The 24480-nt window shown below is 42.7% G+C and overlaps 1 protein-coding gene across 3 annotated transcripts in view; it reads left to right on the top strand.

The window, feature by feature from the left end:
- MCCC2 (methylcrotonyl-CoA carboxylase subunit 2) overlaps positions 1-24171 on the top strand; it is a 69289-nt gene extending 45118 nt beyond the window's left edge. Inside the window, exons 9-17 of one of the 3 annotated variants that reach the window (XM_055331635.1) lie at positions 5085-5184; positions 5296-5391; positions 9855-9927; positions 13280-13356; positions 14022-14088; positions 15680-15772; positions 16693-16808; positions 19443-19528; positions 22182-24171. In XM_055331635.1, the coding sequence (XP_055187610.1) occupies positions 5085-5184; positions 5296-5391; positions 9855-9927; positions 13280-13356; positions 14022-14088; positions 15680-15772; positions 16693-16808; positions 19443-19528; positions 22182-22299 (826 nt within the window). In that variant the 3' untranslated portion in view covers positions 22300-24171. Of the gene's footprint in view, positions 1-5084; positions 5185-5295; positions 5392-9854; positions 9928-13279; positions 13357-14021; positions 14089-15679; positions 15899-16692; positions 16809-19442; positions 19529-22181 lie in introns of those variants that run through there. The other 2 variants (XM_055331634.1, XR_008665264.1) reach the window with 2 other exon arrangements.
- Positions 24172-24480: the final 309 nt, after the last annotated feature.

The following is a 24480-nucleotide window of genomic DNA, read 5'->3' as shown; positions in this document are numbered from 1 at the left end:
CCTGGGATCGAGTCCCACTTGGGCTCCCTGCATGGAGCCTGCTTCTCCCTCTGCCTGTGTTTCTGCCTCTCTCTCTCCCTCTGAATGTCTCTGATAAATAAATAAAATCTTAAAAAAAAAAAAAAAAAGAAGGCTGATCCAGCCCACTGGTGTGCAGGTCTTATGACTTTGGTTTTTGGGGTTTTTTAAAAGATTTTATTTTATTTTTAGAGAGCACAAGTAAGGAGGGACAGCAGGAGAGGGAGAGAGAGTGAATCACAAGCAGGCTTCATGGTTAGCATGGAGCTTGATGTGAGGCTCAGTCTCATGACCCTGAGATCATGACCTGAGCCGAAATCAGGAGTTGGATGCTCAATTGACTGAGCCACCCAGGCACCCTGTGGCATTGTTAAATTAATATTTGTTAAGTGGAGCACAGAGTGCTGGATGGTGAGCAACAACAGACCACAGGAGAAATTGAAATGGACAAGTTTATTACTCACAGAACCTGGAGGAAGTCCACAGCATGCCTCGAGGGGCTACGCTGGGAGCTCAAGGCAGAGTACAGACAGAGGCAGAACATGCGCACATTTTTCTTCTTTGGGTCTGTTGTTGGAGCGGAGTGCCTGGGGGTTCCCAGGCCAAGGCTAGTTTAGAGTTAAAAGATTGATATTTTGTTTGGTTCCCCATGGGTCTTATGCGCATAAGGCATACAGGGAAGAGCTGGGAGGCAGAGGAGACTTGCTCACAAGGGTTGTTCGGGAAGTCACATGAGGACTTGGATGTGTTGGGAATCTGTGGCTGCTCTCTAGCACATATGCTTACACAAGTGGGCTGTAGGCAGTTGAAGGTGCCTGCAGTCCGCTCAGCCAAACAACAGATGCTGAGGCAGCTGCACCATGGAGCGGCTTAGCTAAAGGCTCAACATCAGGTAAATGCAGAAAAGCTGGTTCTCTGGGGAAGGAAAAAGTCCTGCTTTGTGGCATCTGCCAATGCCTGTGGTGTAAATGATCCCACCAAGGCTGATTTCAAGGCCGCAGCAGGACACCACTGAGTGTGGAATCAGGAGGTGCACACAGTTGGCTCTCATGAGTCAGTCCTGAGCTGGCTCCATCGTGTCCCTGGCCCATTCGTTTGAGGTTAGTGTTCAGGGGGTACAAAGACCTAGAGTTCTGTGAGGATTAAATGAGATGATAGGTGTAAATTGCTTGAAACAATACCTGCTATAAATAAGTACCTATAAATCTTAACTGCCATTATTTTTATTGTTGTTTATCATAACTGGTCATTAAAGAGTGGACTTATTTTTTAATATAAATTTATTTTTTATTGGTGTTCAATTTGCCAACATATAGAATAACACCCAGTGCTCATCCCATCAAGTGCCCCCCTCAGTGCCTGTCACCCAGCCACTCCCACCCCCTGCCCACCTCCCTTTCTACCACCCCTAGTTCGTTTCCCAGAGTTAGGAATCTCTCATGTTCTGTCTCCCTTTCTGATATTTCCCAAGAATGGACTTATTTTTTTTAAGAGCAATTAGGAAACCATTGAAGAGTTTTAAGGAGAGATGTGCCATTATCAAATATTTCACTAGAAAGTCACTCTGACTGTTAAACAGAACATTTAGGGAGTTGGCATGAGTCTGCCTGAGGGACCAGTCAAGGAGTTTTATCAGTGGCAATAGGTGAGAGATGCTGGTGGCTTAGATGGTTCTGGTGGTAGTGCACGTATGGGAAGTGATCAGTTTTGAGCTCTGTTTTAGAGATAGGTTTGAAGGACTTGTTGGTGGATTTCATACAAGGGCTGTAGGAAAGTGAGGTGACAAAGATGATGACTAGAAAAGATTTCATTTCCTGAGATTGGGAGGATGGGAGGAGGAGGAGATCTGGGAATGGGGTGGGGGGATCAGGTGTTTCTTTTGGACCTGATATGTTTGAGGTGCTTGAGACATCCAAGTAGGCATGCTGGCTGAGTGGGCAGTTAATTGACGAGTCTGCAGCCAAAGTCAGTGCTGGATATCTTTATTTGGGAATCGTCAGCATAGAAGTAGAATTTGAACCTATGGGGGAATAGATGATTCATCTAGCTCACCTCAAGCTGAGTGTAGATAAAGAAGAGAGCCTTGGACCGTCCCTGAAGAAGCCAGGCATACCTGGCAAGGAGATCTAATCATTGAGCTCTGTGGCCTGCAGGTGCATAAACCTCTCTTTGTGCTGCCAGACCTCAAACCCAGGGAGGCAGGTGACTGTGGGAGCAGCCTGGTAGGTAGGTAGGTAGGTAAGAGAGACAGGTAAAACATTCTACTTTAGTATCAACACTGCTACGCCTTTAGAAACGTTATTTGAGGGATCTACACAAGCCTCAATTTTCTCTTCGTTCCTTTCTTTTTCTTTCTTTTTTTTTTTTCTTCGTTCCTTTCTGAGTGTTCACCGTGGGTAAATTGATGGCACTAAGTATTGTGAGTAACATGGAACAATTTTACACCTGGTGTCTGCCCTCAAGGATTAATAATTTCATTATACAGATAAGAGAAATAAACAGAACTAAAAAACAATTACAAAAGTGAATCTGCTAGCATGCTCTCATTTTCCAGTTAGGAGAAGTGGTTAAGGGAGTGGCGTTTAGGTTGGTCAGGAAAAGCTCAAGGTGAGCCTGAGTTTCCGTTTGCGTGGAACAGAACACTTGTTTATTTACAGTGAGCAGAAGTGTACAAGTGACCACACTGCATTGCTCTGATCACACTGACCATGGCAGGGAGACAGTGGCTTGGGTGTTTCAGCTTAGAGGGACGAGGATGCAAGGAGAGTAGGGTGAGTGGGGTACGGGACAAAGTGGGCTGCCACTGCTTGTGGTTGCTTAACGAGGACGAGGAGATGAAAGTATTTGAGGAGCATTAATTTAAAAAATTTTATCTTGACTATTTTAACAAAAGTCATCTGGTGCCCATAAAAGCTGTCGGCGGTATACCGAGTTACGGGGGTAGCTTCTGGAATTCATCTTCTGTTTGCTTTACTTACTACCTTGTGGCTGGACAAACTAGTTAACTTCATTGAGCCTCATGACTTCACATGCAAAGTGAAAATAAGAACAGTCCCCACCTCATAGCACAGTGTCTGGTGCCTGGTAAGTGCCCTATTACCACTAGCTATGATTACTCATAATAACCTGTTTAAAATCACAGGACAGTGATTATGTGGTGACAGCTTTTTTTTTGAACAATGTAATAAGATTTAGTAGTCATAAATTGCATTGGGTTTCTTCTCTTTGTAAATACATATTTAAGCCTCTCTGATTAGCCGTCCTGAGGAATTAATTTGACACAAAGACTTCCATAATACAGTGTTTCATCAGAGGCTTCCCTTTCCTGCTGTTTTGGTAAATACTAGGCAGTTTTTAAAAGAAAGCGTTTTCTTTTAAATATTGACTGATTTGCAAAGTAGTTCCTTCTGCTTCTGTTTGCTTTCTGAATTACTGCAGTGTAGCTAGAGGTCTGCAGTTATAGCTGATATGGTGTATGAAGCATTTAAAGGTATGGTTAGTCGTAAAATGTCATGTTAAGTTCGAAAAACTGAAGGGTCTACCATTTGCAAAATATTGCAGGGCTATAGCAAGGAGTAAACATGGTCTTTACTCTTCATTTAAAGCACCCAATCCAGAGGTGGAGAGTGCCCTGAAACCAGCATGAGAACCCAGGCCTACGAAACCGCTGTCAAGGCATTTTCCCTAGACGAGACATCACAATTTAGATTGCAGCAGATTTGTCCTTACTCATAAAATGAGTCAAAATTCTATTTTTTTCAGATAGATATTTTTGCCTTTACAGTTATTTTATTGATTTATTTTTTTAAAAAGTTTATTTTTAAGTAATCTTTATCCCCATAGGGGGGATAAAGTGCGATTCGAACTTATAACCCTGAGATGAAGAGTTAGTTGCATGCTCCACTGACTGAGCCAGCCAAGTGCCCCTACAGTTACTGATTGATTGGTTGATTTTAGAGAGAGAGAGTGCATGCACATGCACATACAAAGGGAGGAGGGGCAGAGGGAGACAGAATCCCAAACAGACTCAATCCCATGACCCTGAGATCATGGCCTTGGCCAAAACCAAGAGTCTGATGCTCATTCAGGTGTGCCACCCAGGTGCAGTTTCTTTTAATACCATATTATAGAATCGGTATATCTACATATGAGATAAAAAGCCATCTAATCAGAACAAAACTAATAACCAGAGCAAGCCCATGCTTCATTCACAGTGAATTTGAAATTGAACAGGAATGTCTGTGGCCCTTATCACAGTTCTGTTTTAGTGATACTCATTTTTGCCATTGATCTGAGAGACACAGTCTTCAAGCCTTTAGTTACCTGTGAAAGCTTACCCTTAAGGTGTAACCTTGTAAGGTAGGGGCCTCAGCAGTCTCTCTGAAATGAGAGACCATAGTTGGATCTTTGTTAGGAGCTCAGTTAGTTACAGACCCTTTGTAGTTATGGACTACATCATGGAAGTGTGCCATCTGTGGTGTTGAACTGCCATCATATACAGATTTGTTTGAGGTGCATGGGATGCACATTGACTAGAAGTCCTCGTCAGCAAGGCTCTCTGGTCTAGTAGAAGAAGGTCAAGATTGAGAAATAGAAGGTGTGGATTCTTAGACAGCTAGCTACTGGTAGTCCTAGGGCAAGGTATTTAATTTATGTAGACCTCAGGTTTTCCTCTTTGTAATAAAAGAATAATACTGTCTTGCCAGGGACATGATGAGAATCAAATCAGGTGATGTATGTTTATTTTATTTGTATATTTTTTAAGATTTTATTTATTTATTCATAAGAGACCTCAAAGAGAGGCAGAGACACAGGCAGAGGGAGAAGCAGGCTCCCTCTGGGGAGCCCGATGTGGGACTCGATCCCAGGACCCCGGCATCACACCTTGAGCCAAAGGCAGACGCTCAACCACTGAGCCACCGAGGCATCCCAAATTAGATGACATTTATTAAAGTATTGTGGAAGTAAAAATGATGTCATCTTTAGATGAGAGAGGGTCTTTGGGGTTTAAGATATTTATTTTCCTTTTTCCTGTTCTGATTATTTTAGTGTGCTTTACTCTGCAGAAAGTCTGGAGTAACTGATTACTATGCTTTGGATGATTATCATGCCCTTCACTTAACTAGGAAGATTGTGAAGAATCTAAATTATCAGAAGAAATTAGATGTGAGTTGGTTATGTTCTTGTATCTTTTATTTTCTTGAAAAGCATTTTGGCTTATGTTACCTTGAATTATGTTTTTAAATGGATTAATATGATTGTTTTATATTTCTGCAGGTTACTATAGAACCTTCTGAAGATCCTTTATTCCCTGCTGATGAATTGTATGGAATAGTTGGTACAAACCTTAAGAGGCAGTTTGATGTCCGAGAGGTGTGTAGGGTGAACTGTGAGCTATAAACCCTGCTGTCTGTCTCTTTATATTTGTATCCATTTTTTTTTTTATGTGTATCCATTTTTTAGGTTGAAATCGGTTTCCGTACTTTCCTGCCCAGAGCCCCTTGTGGCTCTCAGTAGGGAGTGACATGTAAGGGGCAAGATCTCTTACTAGAAGGAAGAGGGGGATAAAAATCTCTTAATGGTTGGAAAGTTTTTGTTGCACAGTGGTGACGCTTGCTTTGTTCATGAATAGGACTCCCTATTCCTGTGGACATTAGGAATGATGTAGGCAACTTTATTAATTTTCATCTATTTCTTTTTAGTGTTCTTATTTTGGGAAGTGGACGAAATGTCATTAAGTTGTTGAAAGGAAAAAAACGTACCCTTTCAGATCAATATGACCTTAACAGAGATTAGACTTTTGATGACACCTGAAGATGTTGCTATGGTTACAGATTGCTGACATGGTCTTCTTTGGTCTCGATTAATAATTTTTAGTGCATGCATATAGCATGTAGTCTTTTATTTTGTTCACTATCCATATCTGACAGTACTTTTTAAATGGGGAAATAATCTTAGTATCAGGTTCTGTGCCTTAATATTTGTTAGTTTTCCCTTTGACTATAAAACTATTGTGTTATTGTGTGAAAAATTGTAGAAAATGCAGAAAAACATAAGATTGCTTATGATCCCACCCTCCAGAGAAAGCAGCGAATATTTTGGTGTTTTGGCTTATTGTGTATGTATACATTTTTACATAGCTGTGATAGTGTACACATACAAACATATGCATGTGTATTTTTGTTTTTTAATTTTTTAATTAAGGTTTTATTTGAGAGAGAGCACTAGTGGGTTGGTGGGGAGGACAGAGGGAGAGGGAGAAGCAGGCTCCCCACTAAACAGGGAGTGCAATATGGTACTTGATCCCAGGACCCCAAGATCATGACTTGAGCCGAAGGCAGACTTTCACTTGACTGAGCCACTCAGGTTCCCCCACATGTGTATTTTAAAAATTCTTTTTCCAGTTTAATTTATAAACATTTCTCTAATATTTAAAAGTTCTTCATAAAGCCTTTTACCATGACTAGGTCTTATTTGCTATAATAATACCTGGTGACACGGTAGGCACTCAGTAAATATTTTTTTGAACAAATTGATGAATGTAATATCCCACCTGTGAATGTGCACATTTATTTTAGGCAATACCCCTATATTGTGGGTTCTTAACATCCTGGATTTTTATGGAACTCCAGCTGGTATTTCACGTTAGGAAGGTGACTTAGTTAATTGCAAGCTATAGAATTAGGATTTTAGCTTGCCTCTTCAGTTAATTACAGGCATAGAGAGTTTGGTACTTACAATCCAACGTGCTTGAAAAATGAGTTGTTGCAGATAGCCAGGTTTTCTAGATGGCTAAGAGTTCATCCAATCAAGCATAACCACTTTTTTCCATTTATTCGACAGTATTTATTGAAAGCTTGTTCTGTGAAGGTATTGTCTGAGACACCAGGGGTACAGAAATAAGTAAAGCAGATGCAAATCCATGCCTTTATGGTAGTTCCATTTCATTTACATGGAGGTCTTTTTATAAAGATAGACTTTTTACCTTTTCTTTGTTCTTTTTTTTTTTTTTTTAAGATTTTATTTATTTATTCCTGAGAAATACAGAGAGAGACAGAGACATAGGCAGAGGGAGAAGCAGGCTGCCTGTGGGGAGCCCGATGTGGGACTTCATCCCTAGACTCTGGGATCAGGACCTGAGCCAAAGGCAGATGCTCAACCACTGAGCCACCTAAGTGCCCACCTTTTCTTTTCTTCTCTTTTCTTTTCCTTTTCTTTCTTTCTCTTTTTTTTTTCTTTTATTTATTTATTAGAGAGAGAGAGGAGGAGAGAGCACAAGCAAAGGGGAGGAACAGAGGAAAAGGGAGAAGCAGACCCCCTGCTGAGCAGGGAGTCTGACAACCTGGGGCTCCATCCCAGGACTGACTGAGTCACCAGGCGCCCATAGACTTTTACCTTCTTTTTTTTTTTTTTTTTTAAAGATTTATTTAGGGATCCCTGGGTGGCGCAGTGGTTTGGCGCCTGCCTTTGGCCCAGGGTGCGATCCTGGAGACCCGGGATCGAATCCCACGTCAGGCTCCTGGTGCATGGAGCCTGCTTCTCCCTCTGCCTGTGTCTCTGCCTCTCTCTCTCTCTCTCTCTCTCTGTATGACTATTGTAAATAAAAAAATAAAAATAAATAAAAATAAATAAATAAATAAAGATTTATTTATTTATTCATGGGGGGGGGGGCAGAGACACAGGAAGAGGGAGAAGCAGGCTCCATGCCGGGAGCCCGATGTGGGACTTGATCCCGGGACTCCAGGATCGTGCCCTGGGCCAAAGGCAAGGCGCTAAACCGCTGTGCCACCCAGGGATCCCGACTTTTACCTTCTTAAATAGTATCCTAGACTTTCTACCTTTTGCTGATTCATATTCATCATTGTGATGATAATATGCTATGTTTTTCTTTTTTTTTTTTTTTTTAAGATTTGTTTATTTATGATAGACATAGAGAGAGAGAGAGAGAGGCAGAGACACAGGGGGAGGGAGAAGCAGACTCCATGCAGGGAGCCTGACGTGGAACTCGATCCCGGGACTCCAGGATCGCGCCCCGGGCCAAAGGCAGGCGCTAAACTGCTGAGCCACCCAGGGATCCCCTATGTTTTTCTATAATTGCAAATAAGCCTTGTATGGAGGTCTTACTCTGGAGCTAGAACTGTGATGTTCATTCAAAAACCTGGCTTGTAGTCCTTGTTTCCCTAGTCAGTGGTTCTGGATGGGACCTCTCTGAGCATTGCTTTCCACTTCTAGAAATAGGTATAGTACCAAATGCTATGTCTGTTCGCTGAAGTTTGAGTCTTTGTGAAGACAAGTTAATGTATCATATGTGGCTGGGTGGTGGTCATCCTATAGCAAATAGAAGATAGTTTCATACTAAGTGGCCCTAGTTTGCTGTACTCTTTGAGTGGCTTTATTATTTATTTTTGTGTGAAAGAATGGTAGTTGTTATTTGTTGATTGTGTTTTAGAAGGTACAGTTTTGGAGATACATAGTGTTTAGAACAGGTAACTTACATTCCTGTTACATTATCGAATCTTTTAGAAAATAAAAAATAATTCCAGGTAAGCTCTTGCTTTTTGGAAAGAATGATGTTGGGAAGCATTCATTCATCATTCAGCCTTTGAATGTTACAAAACAAGGCTTTGATGGGGTTAACAGGAAAAAGGAAGTTTGAACTAAATAGAAAAATGGTGTGTATCATCAAAAATAGTTTCTGAACAAATCTGGAATATGTTTGGAACTCTTTGAAATAGTCCTGATGTATATGATGAGTCCCAAGGATAAACTGTTTAGTAATTACTCCTTTTAGATTAAATATGTATATATGTGGGATGGTCCTTCAAGTATATCAGATTCAGAATCAAGGAACCCTCATTGAAGCCTTAATAATAATAGCTACTTTTCAGTGAGGGCCAGGTGGTGTGCTTTAGTTAGCACTTTTTAAAGTATGATCCCCCCCCTTTTTTTTTTAACTTTTTAAGTTTTTATGTGCATACCACATCTTCTTTATCCGTTCATCAGTCAGTGGCCATTTGGGCTCTCTCCATAGTTTGGCTATTGTAGATAATGTTGCTATAAACACCAGAGTGCACGTATTCCTTCGAATCAGTATTTTTGTATCCTTTGGGTAAATACCTAGTAATGCAATTGCTGGGTCATAGGATAGTTCATTTCTAACTTTTTGAGGAACCTCCATACTGTTTTTTAGAGTGGCTGCATCAGTTTGCATTCCTACCAACATTGTAAGAGGGTTCCCCTTACCTTTTTTTTTTTTTTTAACTAGATGAAAAAACTGAGGCTTAGAGGATTTTAGGGAATCAGCCTATGACTCTAGTTTCTCAGCAGTAGACCTGGGTGTCAGAGCTGGGTCTTCATCTCAGCATTATTTTTTTAGGTTCATCACATCCTTACAACTTTGTCCCACCTTTGCAGAAGTGAGAACTGAGACTCTCTCTAGGACCGCAAATCCTGTGTGATCCCTTCATTTGGAGGCTAAGTCTCCTCACTCTAAGCCTATACCTTGCTTTATGATTGAATCCCTGACCCTTAGCTAATATTTTTTAGTAGTTCCTGAAGCTGTGAGTCCACCTTCCAGCCCTTATAGTCTCTCTGCTTTTCTGGTATGTTACATGGTTCTGTGGCTCTTACAGGGCAGTGTAAAACCAGGGCCCAGAGTGACTTGAGAGGATTAACCTCATGTATAAAGTGAAATTCTAGAGAGAAGACTTGCTGTGTAGGGTAAAATTCTGTGAGAGTGACAACTTAACAGGGAACTTGTTTTCCTTATGAATGTCTTAATGTAAAAATCTTTTTGTAATATGACCTTTCAGGGACATTGTTATTTTTCTTTTCAGGTCATTGCTAGAATCGTGGATGGAAGCAGATTCAACGAGTTCAAAGCCTTATATGGAGACACATTAGTTACAGGTATAAAGGAAAAGAGTTGAAAATAACATTTTTTTAAAAGATTTTATTTGTAAGTAATCTCTATCCCCAGTGTTGGGCTTGACCTCACAACCCTGCGATTAAGAGTCATATGTTCCACCGACTGAGCCAGCGAAGTACCCTGAACATTTTCTATGGCTTTGAGAATAGGTGATCTCTTGTCTCAAGGTATTGATGTACTTGGTGTGAGCTTTGTTATTTAGAGCAGCACAAGTGTGTGGGTCCTTATTCAGAAGGAGTTGTTTTGTGAAGGTTATGTGTAGCTCAATGGTTTCATAGATCGAGAGGGTTTATGATGATGACAGCTAGATGCTGTGGGATTGGACCTTGTCTGGGGCTTGGCATTCACTGTATAGAAAGCTTATTGGGGGGCCCTGGGTGGCTTAGTCGGTTAAGCATCCAACTCTTGATTTTGGCTGAGGTCATGATCTCACGGTTGTGAGATGGAGCCCCACGTCAGGCTCTATTGGGCATAGAGCTTGCGTAAGATTCTTTCCCTCCCTCTCTATCTGCCCCTCGCCCCACTTCTCTCTCCTCTTAAAAAGAAAAAAAAAGCTTCTTATCACAGTAAAATTAGCAGAAATAATTGTAGTTCTTTTTGTTTCTCTGGATAATTTGTAGTATTTTTGAAAATTTCAGCACTGTTTCCTTGGTTCTTTAGTCTTTAATTCTTCTAGCAGATTTTATGTTATGTAAGCTTCCTAGAAGGATGTAAAGTGAGCTACACCTTCCCATAACCTCTATGTAGGTCTAACAGTGAACCTTGTAAACACTAGATTGAGAATATAGGACAGAAAACCAAATCTGAAAAAACAAAACGTTTTTAAAAGTTTATAAAAAGTTCATTCATCTAAAGTGTTGAGTTTGTAGGCTTTTGAAGAAAGGTATTTGAAACTGATGCTAGGCCCATAGTAATCTATCTTGGCCAAATGGCAAAATGAATTTTGTGAATCTTATTAGGTCTTTTGAAAGCTAGAAAATGTAGTAAGTAACCTGGAGACAACATATCAGAGGAAAAAAAACCTACAAAAAATCCAAATTGCAAATATACGTTGAGGCTTAAGGATAAATCACAGCACTTTCTCCTGGTCTGATTTATGAACAACAAAAGGCTTCACACTGGGAGTGGAATTTATGTTTTTGTATTTGAGGTGTTTAAGTGATTAAAAGCTTTTTGTTTGATACATAGTCAGGATTTGTGACCAAACAGTTCAGGATGTAACCCTCATCGTGCAGCAGTTGGAAACAAGTCAGAGCTGTTTCTGCTTCTTTCCCAAAGATGGGTGGGGCTGTCTTTGCTGTTTTTATGAATTTGCCCCAGACTTGCTGACAGACTTGTGGTACCTTTGTCCCCTAGAGTACTAAGGATATACGTAGCGCCTGTGTCCCTCCTTGACTGTGCTGGGGTTCAGATAAGATCGGAGAAAGGGAAGAGGCGTGAGGTGGAGAAGAGGGGCGCAGGAGGTGGTGAGATGAGCAAGTATTGGCAGGGAGGGAGAAGAATGGATTTTCTGAGGATCAGGTATGTCTGGCAGCTGTGAAGTTTCCTCCTGCCTCTGCACTTACCTCACATAGGCCCTAGTAATTTCTTAGACCTTCTGCTTTCCTTTTTGGCCCAAAGGAGTTTGGTGAAGGTACTTCCTCCGTGTCCCTGATATAGTGGGGCATGTTTCCTCCCTAGTAGGCCCTGTGCCTGGAGATCCTAGTCCAGGCTGAGGTTAAAAGTCTAGACAGCTCACAGGGCAGTAACACTTTAGGGGCAGTTACCACACTGCCAGGACAGGTGCAAGATTCTTCACTGTTTTTGTGGGATGAGGGAAGTCAGAGTGGATGGCTAGACCTTGGGGGATCGTCACCCCTCTGTGTTGCCTCCGTGAGTGGCATTGCTGTCTAAGATGGACAGCGTTGGCTTTTGGTTGGGATTTTAGGACAGAAAGACCAAGAAAAGACAAGGCCAGAATAAAGAAAGACAAGGCCAGAATAAAGAAAGAAAACACATTTTTAACGACTCAGTGTTTCTGGTGCATCAGTAGATTGACATTCTCTCTTGTCCATTAATTTTTCTTCAACAATTTTTTGAGCACCTGCTTTGTGTCATGTATCACACGTGTCAGTGGTGGTCTGGGCCTCCTGAGCTTGAAGACAGAGCCCGGTTCTGGGCCCTTTGGTTGCGTGCCTTCTTGGACCTTGGCTTCCAAGTATTTGACACCTACCTAGAGTCCTAAAGAGCCTTGTTGAAATTCAAGATCTCTCTAGCCACAGTGTTCAGGTTCACAAAACCTCCTGAAATTGCCTCGAGTGTCTCCATCACATACTGACTACTGGTTCCCTTCCCTTTTTTTTTTTTTTTTTTTTTAGATTTTTGTTTATTTATTCATGAGAGACAGAGAGAGGGAGAAGGAGGCTCTTTGCAGGGAGCCCGATGTGGGACTCGATCCCAGATCCCAGGATCGCACCCTGAGCTAAAGGCAGACACTCAACCACTGAGCCCCCCAGGCATCCCCAGTTCCCTTCCTTTCCTTCTCCCTTACTCCGTGTGTCTGTGCGAATGGGCAGCGGGTGTTTGCAGCAGCGATGGGACTAGGAGTGACATTCATTCTTCTAAGCTTAGCCATTTTTTTACTTGAAACTCATGACCCTCTGGGCTTGACTGTGTTCCTGCTTTTTTTTTTTTTTTTAAGATTTTATTTATTTATTCATAGACACAGAGAGAGAGAGAGAGAGAGGCAGAGACACAGGCAGAGGGAGAAGCAGGCTCCATGCAGGGAACCCGATGTGGGACTTGATCCCGGGTCTCCAGGATCACCCCCCAGGCTGCAGGCGGCGTCAAACCGCTGCACCACTGGGGCTGCCCTGTGTTCCTGCTTTTAAAAGCAAGTCTGCCTTTGCTGGCTTTATCCCCTTTACCAAAGTGTGTGTCATCGCCACAGGCATTTTCAAGCAAGCCACTTACCTGAAACTGGCGGAGAGCTCTGAATGTGGGCCTTGAAGGGCCCTCCGTCTGGGATCCATTGCATTCCAGAATAGCCTCCGTCTGGGACTGAGTGGACACTCTGACATACGTTCCATGAATGGGCGACACCCTAATCCCATCATCTAACCAAACCAGCCAGTCAGACAAGTGACAGCCTTACCTGTGACACATCCAAGGAAGCAAAAAACCTAGACTCCAGGGCCTTAGAAATAAGAAACTGTGACAGGAGCTGTTCTGTACCCTGGATATGATCTCTACATTTTAAACTTTGATTTGAAATTAAGGAAGCATAACCATGTCTGTCAGCTGTGTATTAAAAGCCCTCAGAAAAAATAAATATTTTTTCAATTTTCTTTTGAGGATTTGCTAGAATATTTGGATACCCCATAGGTATCATCGGAAATAATGGAGTTCTCTTTTCTGAATCGGCAAAAAAGGCAAGTACTGTTAATGTTAAACGCGTTGCAAGATTTTCTGTTTTAATTGAAACATAATTAACTTTTGAAGGTCAAGTAATGAATGAAAGTTTATGGCCTAAAAGCTTTAAAACATTTAACCAAATGCCTTAGTAGGCTGAACACTGTGAATGTGCATGTGGACGTGTGTGTGTTAGTGTTTGAAACAGTTCTTACAGACATTTATATTAACCTGTTTTATCTAAAGCACTATTTAAAAAATCAAATGTCTTAGGAAAGTTCTTATGAGATCCTTGAATTACAAGTGCTGCGGATGACATGCACACATCCTTAGGCTCTAAGAATTCTGTGGAGATTTGAAGTGGAAAACTAAAGAATTGCCTTGTAGCTCCCACGGATGAGCAGTTCTTCTCTTAGTTCTTTGGGTTTTAGTTGCAACCTGTTCAGAACACTAGCGATTGACCTTGTTCCTACAGCTGTGTGCCAGTGATCACACAGGCAACTGCAAAACAAGCGCAGTACACCAGGGTCACACGTGCCACTGACGGTGGGTCTGCGTGGTCGTATTGCTACTAGCCAAGCACAGGGGACTCTGTTATTGTTGACCCAGGTATGGTGTTTGCAGGGTGCATGCTTGGATGCAGGTTTGTTAACTCCTTTAAAAAGATGATCGCATGTGCTTACAGGGGGCTCACTTCATCCAGGTATGCTGCCAAAGGAATATTCCTCTGCTGTTCCTTCAAAACATCACTGGTAAGACAATAGCTTAATCAGTTTTGTTGCATTATCCCAGAGCTGCACTGTGCATGCGGTATGACTCCGGTATTGGACCGTGTAGACCCAGGATGGTTCTGTCATAACAAAAAGGTCTATTGGATACTTTTCATATGAAGAGTCTCTTGCAGGGTTAACACTTCATGAATCAAATATATGAGAAGTTTATCTGTATTTGGATAAAGCAGTTTCCGAGTTCCGCGTCATACAGTCTGGTGGCCTCCCTTCACCCCTCCACACGCATACCTGTCCCTCCAGCAGCAGCAGTAGCAGTAGCAGCAGCAGTAGCAGTAGCAGCAGGGCTCTGTTCTCCGCCAGGAACGTTCTCTGATCTCACTGCCAGAAAATGTTTTCTGACCCAGCTCTTTCCTAGCACTTTTTTTGCCCAAAAGGATTTCAAGCACATGCTGTGGCTCCCCGCTCCCCCTTTCCCTCATTGTTTATTGTGTAGTTAATTCTGCCCGAGGTGACATATTATAAAAGGTCTACGCCCATCCTGAACAACAGTCTGGGGATTTGAGTTTGGCCTCCAGAGAATGGTATGATCAGTATCACCTCTCTGGATTTCATGTTTCATACATGATCTTAATGGGGTGCATGAAATGATCTTGAAGGTTTCTTATGGTTGTAGATTTCTTTTTCCCCAGAATTCTCTTGTTCTACTATTTGTATTGTATGCTGCAGTTAGATAATTGGTTAGCTGACCCCCCCCCCCCCCCCAGTCTTCTAAGTGATCCATAGTTATCTCAGGCTCAAAGGAAGGAGGGCTCTTAATTACTTGTTAGAATCAGAGAAGCCTTCACCAAAAAAAAAACAACAACAACAAAAAAGAGTGGCTCATAGCAGTTAGCAGGGCTTTAAACCATCTGGTGCTGTTCTTAAGTTTATGCTACTTGGTTAGATGAGTTTTGAGAGGCGTCATATCCTTATTTAAGTTGGCTTTCTGTTTTTGTTTTTGTTTTTTTTTTAAATTCAATTTGCCGACATGTAGTATAACATCCAGTGCTCATCCCATCAAGTGGCCTCCTCAGTGGAATGTTTCAGGGAGTCAAGATAAGGCGGAACGAGAAGCTGTGAGCTCTAGTGAGAGCCCTGCTCAGAGGGGCCGCAGGGAAGCACGTCGGGCCTGGCGAGGGCGAGGGCTGTCCCATCAGTATGGTGGTTTCCGCAGCTTGTACAGGTGTCCCATAACGAGTGAGTCTGACGGGGGTATTGCGAGGGGAGGAGGAACGTGCCCAAGACCCAGAAGGCCCAATGAGGCCGCAGAGCAGCTTCAGCAGAGTTGAGAGCTTGAGGAAGTAGAGGAACCTTGTCATTATGAAAAATTCTTGTACCTAGTGGTGGAGCCCCTGGCAGAGGCTCTTAGTGTCTCTGAAACATTAAAGTTTTAAGGCAGCACTCCAGAAGGAGTAGCGTCTGTATCGAAGCAGGCCCGTGAGCACCAGGCCTCAGAGCAGGGCTTGCCATGGGCCTTGGTCTTCGGCTTGCCGTGTCACATTCTTTGATCACCAAGCCCCTGTGCTGAGACAATTTGTTGAGGATAAGTCTGTTTTCCTTTTGTCTCTCTTAGGATTTATGGTTGGTAGAGACTATGAAGCTGAAGGAATTGCCAAGGATGGTGCCAAGATGGTGGCCGCTGTGGCCTGTGCCAACGTGCCCAAGATAACTATCATCATTGGAGGGTCTTACGGGGCTGGAAACTATGGGATGTGTGGTAGAGCATATAGGTTGGTGGTTGTCATGGTCTTCTCTGAAAGAATGAATCACACCTCAAGCATAAGTATAAATGGTCAGTTTGTTACCGGTTTATTTGAAACACAGAATGATATTCCCAGATCTTGGTTGGTTATACAATAATTGGTATCATCTGGAGGGGTGAGATGAAATTTTCAGGCTAAATGTGCTACTTGGAAGAAATCCACAACAGGAATCAGGAAATATTTTGAAATGGCTGCTAATGACAATACTACATATCATAACTCGTGTGATGCAGCTGAAGTCTTGCTTTGTGGCGGGTGTGTAGTAGACATAAGTATATATATTGGAAAAGAAGGAAGGCTGGAAATCAATGAGCCAGGCAGCCAGCTCAGGAAGTTCAAAGAACAGCATATTAAATGCAAGAAAAATAGAAAACAAGATGTTATTAAGATAGAACAATCAGGCCCAGAGTTGTCGTGTTTATAAAGGTTAACAAATTTGGCAATCTCTCAGTAAAACTAAAAAAATAAAACAGAAAGGCTTTATTTATTTATTCTTATCAGAAATGGAAAACAGGACATGATTGCAGATAACAAGGGGATAATTTGAATGTCTTTATGCTCACTAAATTGAGATAAAATGAGAAAATGAAATTTATCAAAGCAGACAGCGCAATCACCTAGAGAATGTAGAAATCCCACTATATTGAGGCCACACCTCTGGAGATGAGCCTGGGGTGGGTTCCAGGCTTGGGTGTGTTTTTTTGTTTTTTGATCCCCTTGTAATGTCCAGCTAGATAAAAGAAACCACTCATTTAGAAGTAAACACAAGCCTGTGCGAACCTTCGTGAATTAATCTGATAGTTTTTTCTTCTGTCCCCCCACAGCCCAAGATTCCTCTACCTGTGGCCAAACGCTCGCATCTCAGTGATGGGAGGAGAGCAGGCGGCCAGTGTGTTGGCCACAGTAGCAGAGAACCAAAGAGCACTCAAAGGGAAACAGGTAAATGCCACTTCTCCTTCTTGTCTGGGTTTGGCCCTTAGCACTGAGCGCTCTCACGGCCGGGGGCGCGTGCCCGGAACCCCCCGTGTTCAGGGGTGAGGGTCTCACGCCGGGGCCTGGCTTCCTTTAGAAGATGCTGACCTTGAGCAGTGTGACTTACATATGCTCTGTCTCTCTTCGCAGAGCCACCGTCTTTGAGGTCCCTTCATGTAATTTTTTCAGAATTTCCAAGAAAACACTTGAGAAACCCTGCCTGTGAGCACCCGAGGCATAGAGACATTTGACTCTGAGTCATTTGCAGTTAGTGAGACTTAAATAAATGTGACTTACACCTTTGATTTTATGACTGAGAGGAGTGGGACTTTGGTTTCAGTGTCTCCCTCACAGTGTGTGTGGGAGGGCTCAGTCCTCCAAGTGAGAAATGAGTGATGTTATCCTGCGCATGTGATGAATGAAGGATTGCGGAGAGGTTACTGGCAGCTTGATGACAGGCAGGTCAGCAAGCGGTTGCTTTTAGTTTCACTGCGTGTTAATGGTAGGCTCTTTAAGGGATTATTTTTTAGGTCTTGTCAGCAACATCAAACAAAAGGTACTGAGCACTCCACAGGGCCCGGCGTGCTCCCAATCACCCTAGAAAATTGACATGACTCAGAGAAAATGTGGTTCCTGCCCCCGTGAGGAGCCGACATCCTGGGGGCTGACACATTACAGTCTAGGGGTTGAGTGAACAACAAGAAAATTTATTAAGGCAAATTCTTCACTGCAGGTTTTCAAAGGGGATGCTTTTGTTTGTGTCTCAGAGATCCTTCTGCAGTTCTGAGTTCATTAGTTTTGTTTCTGAGAGAGCGCGTGTGCGCGTGAGTGCAGTGGGGGATGGGGAGGAGTGGTGGCTGGGCAGAGCCATAGAGAATCCCGGTGCAGGGCTCAGTCCCATGGTCCTGAGATTGTGGCCTGAGCTGAAATCAAGAGTTGGAGGCTTAACCTACGGAACCACCCAGGTGCCTCTTCATTAATTTTTATGAGTTATAACTTAAAAACTATCTTCTGCAAGTATCACACGTTCTGGTGGTTGGTGCGTGTTTCTGGAATGGTTTGGGTGTGCTGTTTTACTGTAACGGGGCATAGCGTGGACAGGGCTTTTCCTTCTAAGGCGGTCATTCCTCCCTTGAGGGATCCTCCAGTCAACTGTCCAGTTTGCAGAGTGAGGATAAGAGAAGGGCAGGGCTTTGCCTCTCTCAACGCATCCCACCTGTGCCCCACTTCCTCAGTTGTCTTCTCCAAGCGGCAGGAACTCTGCAGGCTTCACCCGAGGTTTCATACTCATTTCAGTACTGACTAGTATCCAAGCAAAATGAAAGGTTTCCGTGTGTGTGTGTTAGGGCTCGTGGGGGGTACGGAATGCTCCCTGATACATGTATCTCTAAGGATTTCATTTAGAGAGAGAGCGTGTTAGCGTGAATGGTGGGAGGGCAGAGGGACAAAGAGTCTCAAGCAGACCTGTGCTGAGTGCAGAGCCTGATGTGGGCTCCATCTCATGACCCTGAGATCCTGACCTGAGCCAAAATCAAGAGTTGGACACTTAAGGGACTGAGCCACCCAGGTGCCTCTCTACCTGTTATTTTAAACCATATAGCCCAGTGCACTAGTCTCTCACTAACAAGTTCTTTGACTGCTTTGACAGACCAATATATAAATCGTTCTATTTTTATGTATGAAAGGAAAGTACAGGACTTTAGTGGTTCTCTCTCCAAATTCTTGACATATTAATGATATTAAACTATGAAGGTACATCAAAGGTTGGATTTATTGAAATAACTCATTTGTTTTTGGTGTGAATTACTTTTTTATGTTGAAAATACTTTTTAAGGGGATGCCTGGGTGGCTCAGCAGTTGAGCATCTGCCTTCGGCCCAGGGTGTGATCCTGGAGACCCGCGATCAAGTCCTGCATCCCTCTGCCTGTGTCTCTGCCTCTCTCTCTCTGTGTATCTCTCATGAATAAATGAATAAAATCTAAAATATATATATATAATTTTGAATTATAATATATATATATTTCAGGGTTTCAAAATTAGTTTGCATAAAGATTTTTACATCTGAATTAATTATCACTTGTTTCTGGCAATACTGGTGAGCAAGCTACTAAATTTTTAGTTAGGGAGAAATACCTCTCATCTATTTGGGTTTATTCAAGTTGTGGTTGATGTTTTACCCTTTAGGCCTTAAAATTCTTTGAATTTGGCTATTTTGAATGAAAATTCCCTACTTGTCCACCTTCAAAAAGAAGTGCTACATGTAAGGTCGCCCTTTCACTATGCTGTATAATTCACATCCATTGCTGGAGCCTGCTAGAATGCTAAATTCCCGTGGTTTTGAATCTTACCTTAAAACGCCTCAGGCTGTTGTGTCTCTGGTAAGGGGGATGTCGCCCCAGACTCTCAAGTCTCAGGTAAGGGCCTGAGTGTTTGGGCATCTCTTATATTCCACATCTGTCACTGTGCAGATGTTGGTTGTGACATGATTACTCATGAAATGCTTGGCGCTTTTTTCTTGAGGTTCTCCTGAGTGGGTCTGTTGTTTTATTACAGTGGATTTACTTATGGCTTATGGTCCTTTTTTTTTTTTTTTTTCTTCAGTTGTCCAGTGCTGATGAAGCAGCTTTAAAAGAGCCCATCATTAAGAAGTTTGAAGAAGAAGGAAACCCTTACTATTCCAGTGCAAGGTGGGGCCCAGGACTGAGGTTCAGGGCAGCAGCCTTACACAGATCTGGGCAGTTGGGCTGGTCCAGCCTTCATGGGAACCAGACAGAAACGTTGAGACACATTTAATTTTGTACTGTGACCACTATCATGGGACTGTCTGATGAGATACCACCCCTTCTCCTGGGCTGGGCTGGGGATCCACCACCATTGGTCTGATTCTGCAGTCTCCCCACCCGTCTTCCTCATCCCACTTGTAGGTGAGGTCCCTGGACCCACAGAGGCTGAAACCTTTAATTCATTCTTCTATAATTTTTGCTTAAACACGTGGATTCCCATCATACCACCCCCTTTGATTACTTCGTGTTTACTCCATTTTGAATGTGAGAATGGTTGGACACTTGTTGGCACTTGCTGACAAGGGTGTGTGTGTATTCAGAAGGTGATTACTCACGGCCAGGGTCTGTGTGTCAACACCAAGTAATCCCTTCACATGCTGTTGTGGCTCTGGTTCTGTTTGTTTCTTGCACGGCTCACCGAGGTAATCAGTGATCGTGGCCTGCCCGGGCTGGAGACTCGCTGGCGTGTGTGCACTCAGACCTCTGTTTTCAGCAACGTTCATGTTCTTCATTTTGAGGCATAATCTCAGTTTCCTATCTTCCTTTTATCCCCTGGGCAGGTGGAATAAAGCATATAACTATTTGTGTCTTTTAAAATTGGGTTATGCGGTGATTTATGTAATTTACTGGTGAAGGCAAACTGGAAAGAGAAAAAATAAATAAAATTTATTTCAGTCATCTAAACAGAACGTCTGTGGCAGGCGCTGCTCCTCGCGCTGGGGGCACAAGGGCTGAACATACTTATTCTCAAGAGTGTAATCAGTTTCAGAATCAAAATAACACCATTTGACATCTTCAGAAAACCCATTTCTCTTCCTATTAATAAGAATTTTCGCCAGCAAATTTATGGGTATATTTTGTTGTTGTATGTCATTGATTCATTTAATTAAGATCAAAGTATTTTATAGTCTTTGGGACATTAAACACATTCTTTTTACCATCACTTAAATAGACTTCTGTAGTAGCCAGTAAAAGCAAAGAAGATATGGAAAAACCCCAAAAAAGGTATAAGAGAAAATAATAAATTGTAAACTTGCCTACAGTTTTTTGTTTCTGCAGAAGATTTTGAGTAAAATTCACAAGGACAGTTGAAATATTAAACTTTGAAAAATAGTGCATCTTTTTTTTCAACCCAGGCTACGTCATCTTTTGAGAAAGACTGAATCCCTTATTATTTTCATACTTGTGTTAGTATTATTTTAATGGACTGTATTCAAGGCAGAAGAGCAAATGGCCTGGGTAGATTTATCTTTGGAGACAAATATCAGACACTAAGGTTTTCCTCTATAACCCAAAGATGCTGAACCCTTCTGTGGAAACCCTTGGCAGCACAGGGACAACAATTTTCTTTCAAATTGAAAGGATTTTCAAGCCAGTTTATGACACCTTTGTCGGGTTGAATAAATCTTAGCTTCTCAATAAAATTCTGGTCTACTTGGGCTCTGCTGACCATTGGGTTGGAACCATCTTTTCAGAGAGCTCGTCCGTGATGAGCTACTGTGACCTGGGTTTCTCTCCATCCTTCATGTACATGCCTGGTTTCTTCTGCTAACTTCTTTTTATAATCAGAACTTTTTCAGGCATTTGATCAGGTCCTTTTACCCCTCTTACCTGGAGCGGTCTTTTTAATGACCACCCCGAAGCAGCCCTGGCATCACTGTGCCTGCTGTATTATTCTGCTGTAGGCTTCAGAAGGGAGTGTCATCAATCGACCTGGTCATGCATGGCAACCGTGGCCTTTCCTTATGGGCTGTTGATACTTCAGGGTCCCTATTATGAATGTTTTATGAGCAAAGATTTGATTCATGGCCTGTCGATGTAAGTATGGTTTAATAATTGATGCTATTGTCCAGATACTGAAGACAGTTTGTTTAAAGAAAGCCAAACTGCCACCTACTTAATGACCTTTAAAAAACAGTATTTCTCATTCGTGTTTCTTTATAAAATTGAGGTTGTCAGTGAAAAGCAAACACATTCCTACCTCAGAGTTTCTTTTGTAAGCAACTTCAAGTGACAACTTGTTTTCCTCTTGTAGCAAAAAATAAAGAACATATACGGAAGGTCATTTATTAAGAAAATGTAGTGGAGTCTAATCAGTAATTTTCATAGTTTCTTAAAAGTTTGGGAGTTTGGGGGAGATACACCTTTCCCAATAGAGACTTTGGTTTAAGATTATTACTTGGGTTCATGTGCCTCTCCGTGTTACTACCAGGAACACGGCAACTTGTACCCGAGTATGGACAGAAGAGGCACAGTAGGCATTTTCCTGGAATAAGTAAAAATGTTTTAAAATCAAGGATTATTTTGAGGTTCCTTGAAGCAGTTCCCAAAGTCAGAAGCTCACCCTGATGTGCTGGGAGGGCCTGGGATGAAAGTGCTGTCATTTTCCTTTCTCTCTCCTCCTCCTTTGAGTGTGGCCTCAGTCGTGAGAATGTAGCACACCAAAGTAGGTCCCTATGGTACCTGAGGAATAACCTCCGCAGCTCTGGGCATAAATTGTGTAAATGGTAATTTGGTGATAGATTCCTAATGACTTGTGTTTTGTTCTTTTTATCAGGCTATGGGATGATGGGATTATTGATCCAGTGGACACCAGACTGGTCCTGGGTCTCAGTCTTAGTGCAGCCCTCAACGCACCAATCCAGAAGACTGACTTTGGCATCTTCAGGATGTAACTGGAACATATGGCATCTTCCACTGGACATGTACCAAAAATTAATAGACTTAGTAGCCTTAAAATTTTAGACTTCTCCAACATGTGGCTATAAGAGTAAAATTGCTTTCTTAACACAGTACATTGTATTTTTCTACCTTAAAAAAAAAATCAGTGAAGATATTTATTTGATGAACTTCAATTCCTTGTCAATTTTCCCAGAGAAATTTTTCTGTGGTTCACCTTTGCCGCCCATAAAATGAAGAGAATGATTTACAGTTACCCTTCCTCACCCACGCATAGTGGGGAAAGTTCTGTAACCTATAAATTGCAGATATGATGGAGATTATTCACCGAAAGTTGCTTTTCCACTGAAATGAATGTTTTTCTGATTGTGCACGATGCGATTTTAACACAGTTTTTAAAAGCATCTGTTGCTGTCTGCGCTCGGGGTCCTGTTTGCTCCCTTCTCTCTTCATCCTCCTCCTCCTCCTCGGCTTCTACTGCCAACAGCCGTCTCCAAGGCTGACCTCCACGTTGCTGAAACCAGTGGGTTCTTTCGTGGTTTTATTGGACCGAACTCTCTGCACCATTAAGAGCGGTGGAATGCTTCCCCCTAGCAGCGCTCTCCTTAGTGTCCGGACCATAACTCTAGGTTTTCTACTAACCTGTTTGGCCTTTCTTGTTCCATCTCCTTTGCCAGGCCCTGTTCCTCTACCGATTTCTCTTACACTCCCTGTACCGTTTATCCTGATTTTTCACTAGTAAAAGATTAACAAATTCTTTAAAAGGTACAAAAATAACAGGGAAGTATCTCATCCTTTTTTTTTAAATTGTGATAAAATGTATGTATCATAAAATACAGCATTTTCACCCTCTTAGGTGTTCTGTGGCCTGAAAACATTCACACGGTTACGCTACCATCGTCCGCATCCATCTCCACAACTTTTCAACATTCTGAGCTGAAAGTCTGTTATTGGTAACTCCCCGTTCCCTCTCCCCCAGCTCACGGCACTTTGCTCATTCTTAAATATATGTGTTTCTCATGGTTTGGTTTATTCTCACTGGGTTGGTCTAGCCCTTTCTGGCTTTGGTTGCCGCCTGAATGCACCTGATTCCTGCCTCAACACATCTCCCTGAGCTCCAGACCTGTATGTCCCCTCCTGGTTTTCTGCACAATGATGGTCTTACAGGAGCCTCAGGTTCAATCATCAGGGTCTGTTGATTTTGCCTCCTGTCTCTTGAATTCCCCATCACTTTTGTTCTCCGCCGTGGCAGGCTTTAGAAGTGGTCTGTGTCCAGTCGTAGCTTGCACTGCCTACTGCCTCTGTCGTGCGGAGAGTAGCGTGGCCATGCTAGTCTCATTCCAAGTGCGTGTCTGGTCAGGCTGTCCCCTTGCTTCAATGTCTCACTGGCTCCCGGTGGAAGTGCGAGACCCTCCATGGTCTCCAGGATTGTGGCCATCATGCCCCTTCGTCTGTCTCATCTCTTTGACTCTTCCTCACCCTTGGTGCTCCAACTGCTCTGGACTTCTCATTCCCTGAACCTACAGAGTCCTTTCCCCCCCCCAAGGATCCGTCTGCCTGCACCATTCTACTTCCCCTTAAACATTTACCATTTTGTCCATGACCTCCTCGGGCTGGGTCAGACAGTATGAGAAACACAAACATTTCTTTAATATTGCCCTCCTGTTAGGATGTAAGCTCTCTGAGAGCAAGGATCTCCTGCTTCGCCTGCCCCTCCAGTCCCTAGCACTAGTAGGTGCTTACATGATATGGTGAATGAATAAGAAATCCATACTTTAATGGATGTCTTCAGACCACATTAAAATTGTGTGATTATATGATCTGATACAACTATCAGGTGCTTTCCTAATAAAATATTTCAAACATTGTGTGTGATGTTCCATTTAGGCAGCATTTGTGTATCAGAAGTCAGTTTAGGTTTTTTGAGATGTGCCCAGATAAGCGTTCACAGTTCAGGGGCAGGTCGCATTTTCAGAAGGATGTCGGAGGAGGTCCCTGAGAAGACCTGACTAGAGGACCTGACTGCTCCTTCACTCGCTAAACGGAACAGTGCAGTGGGCGGCTCCACGCCCCCTCCACTTTCCTTGGAAAGCTCATCGTTCTGTAGAGGGAGCCATTTCAAGAGCGTAGCCTTGGGAGAGAGTAAGGCGTCGTGGAGACCATCTGAACGCAGTTGA

Source organism: Nyctereutes procyonoides, unplaced genomic scaffold (genome assembly GCF_905146905.1).
Source record: "Nyctereutes procyonoides isolate TBG_1078 unplaced genomic scaffold, NYPRO_anot_genome, whole genome shotgun sequence".
Taxonomy (NCBI): Eukaryota; Metazoa; Chordata; class Mammalia; order Carnivora; family Canidae; genus Nyctereutes; species Nyctereutes procyonoides.
Note: the sequence above shows the minus strand (reverse complement) of the source record. Positions and strands in the feature narration are given on the sequence as shown.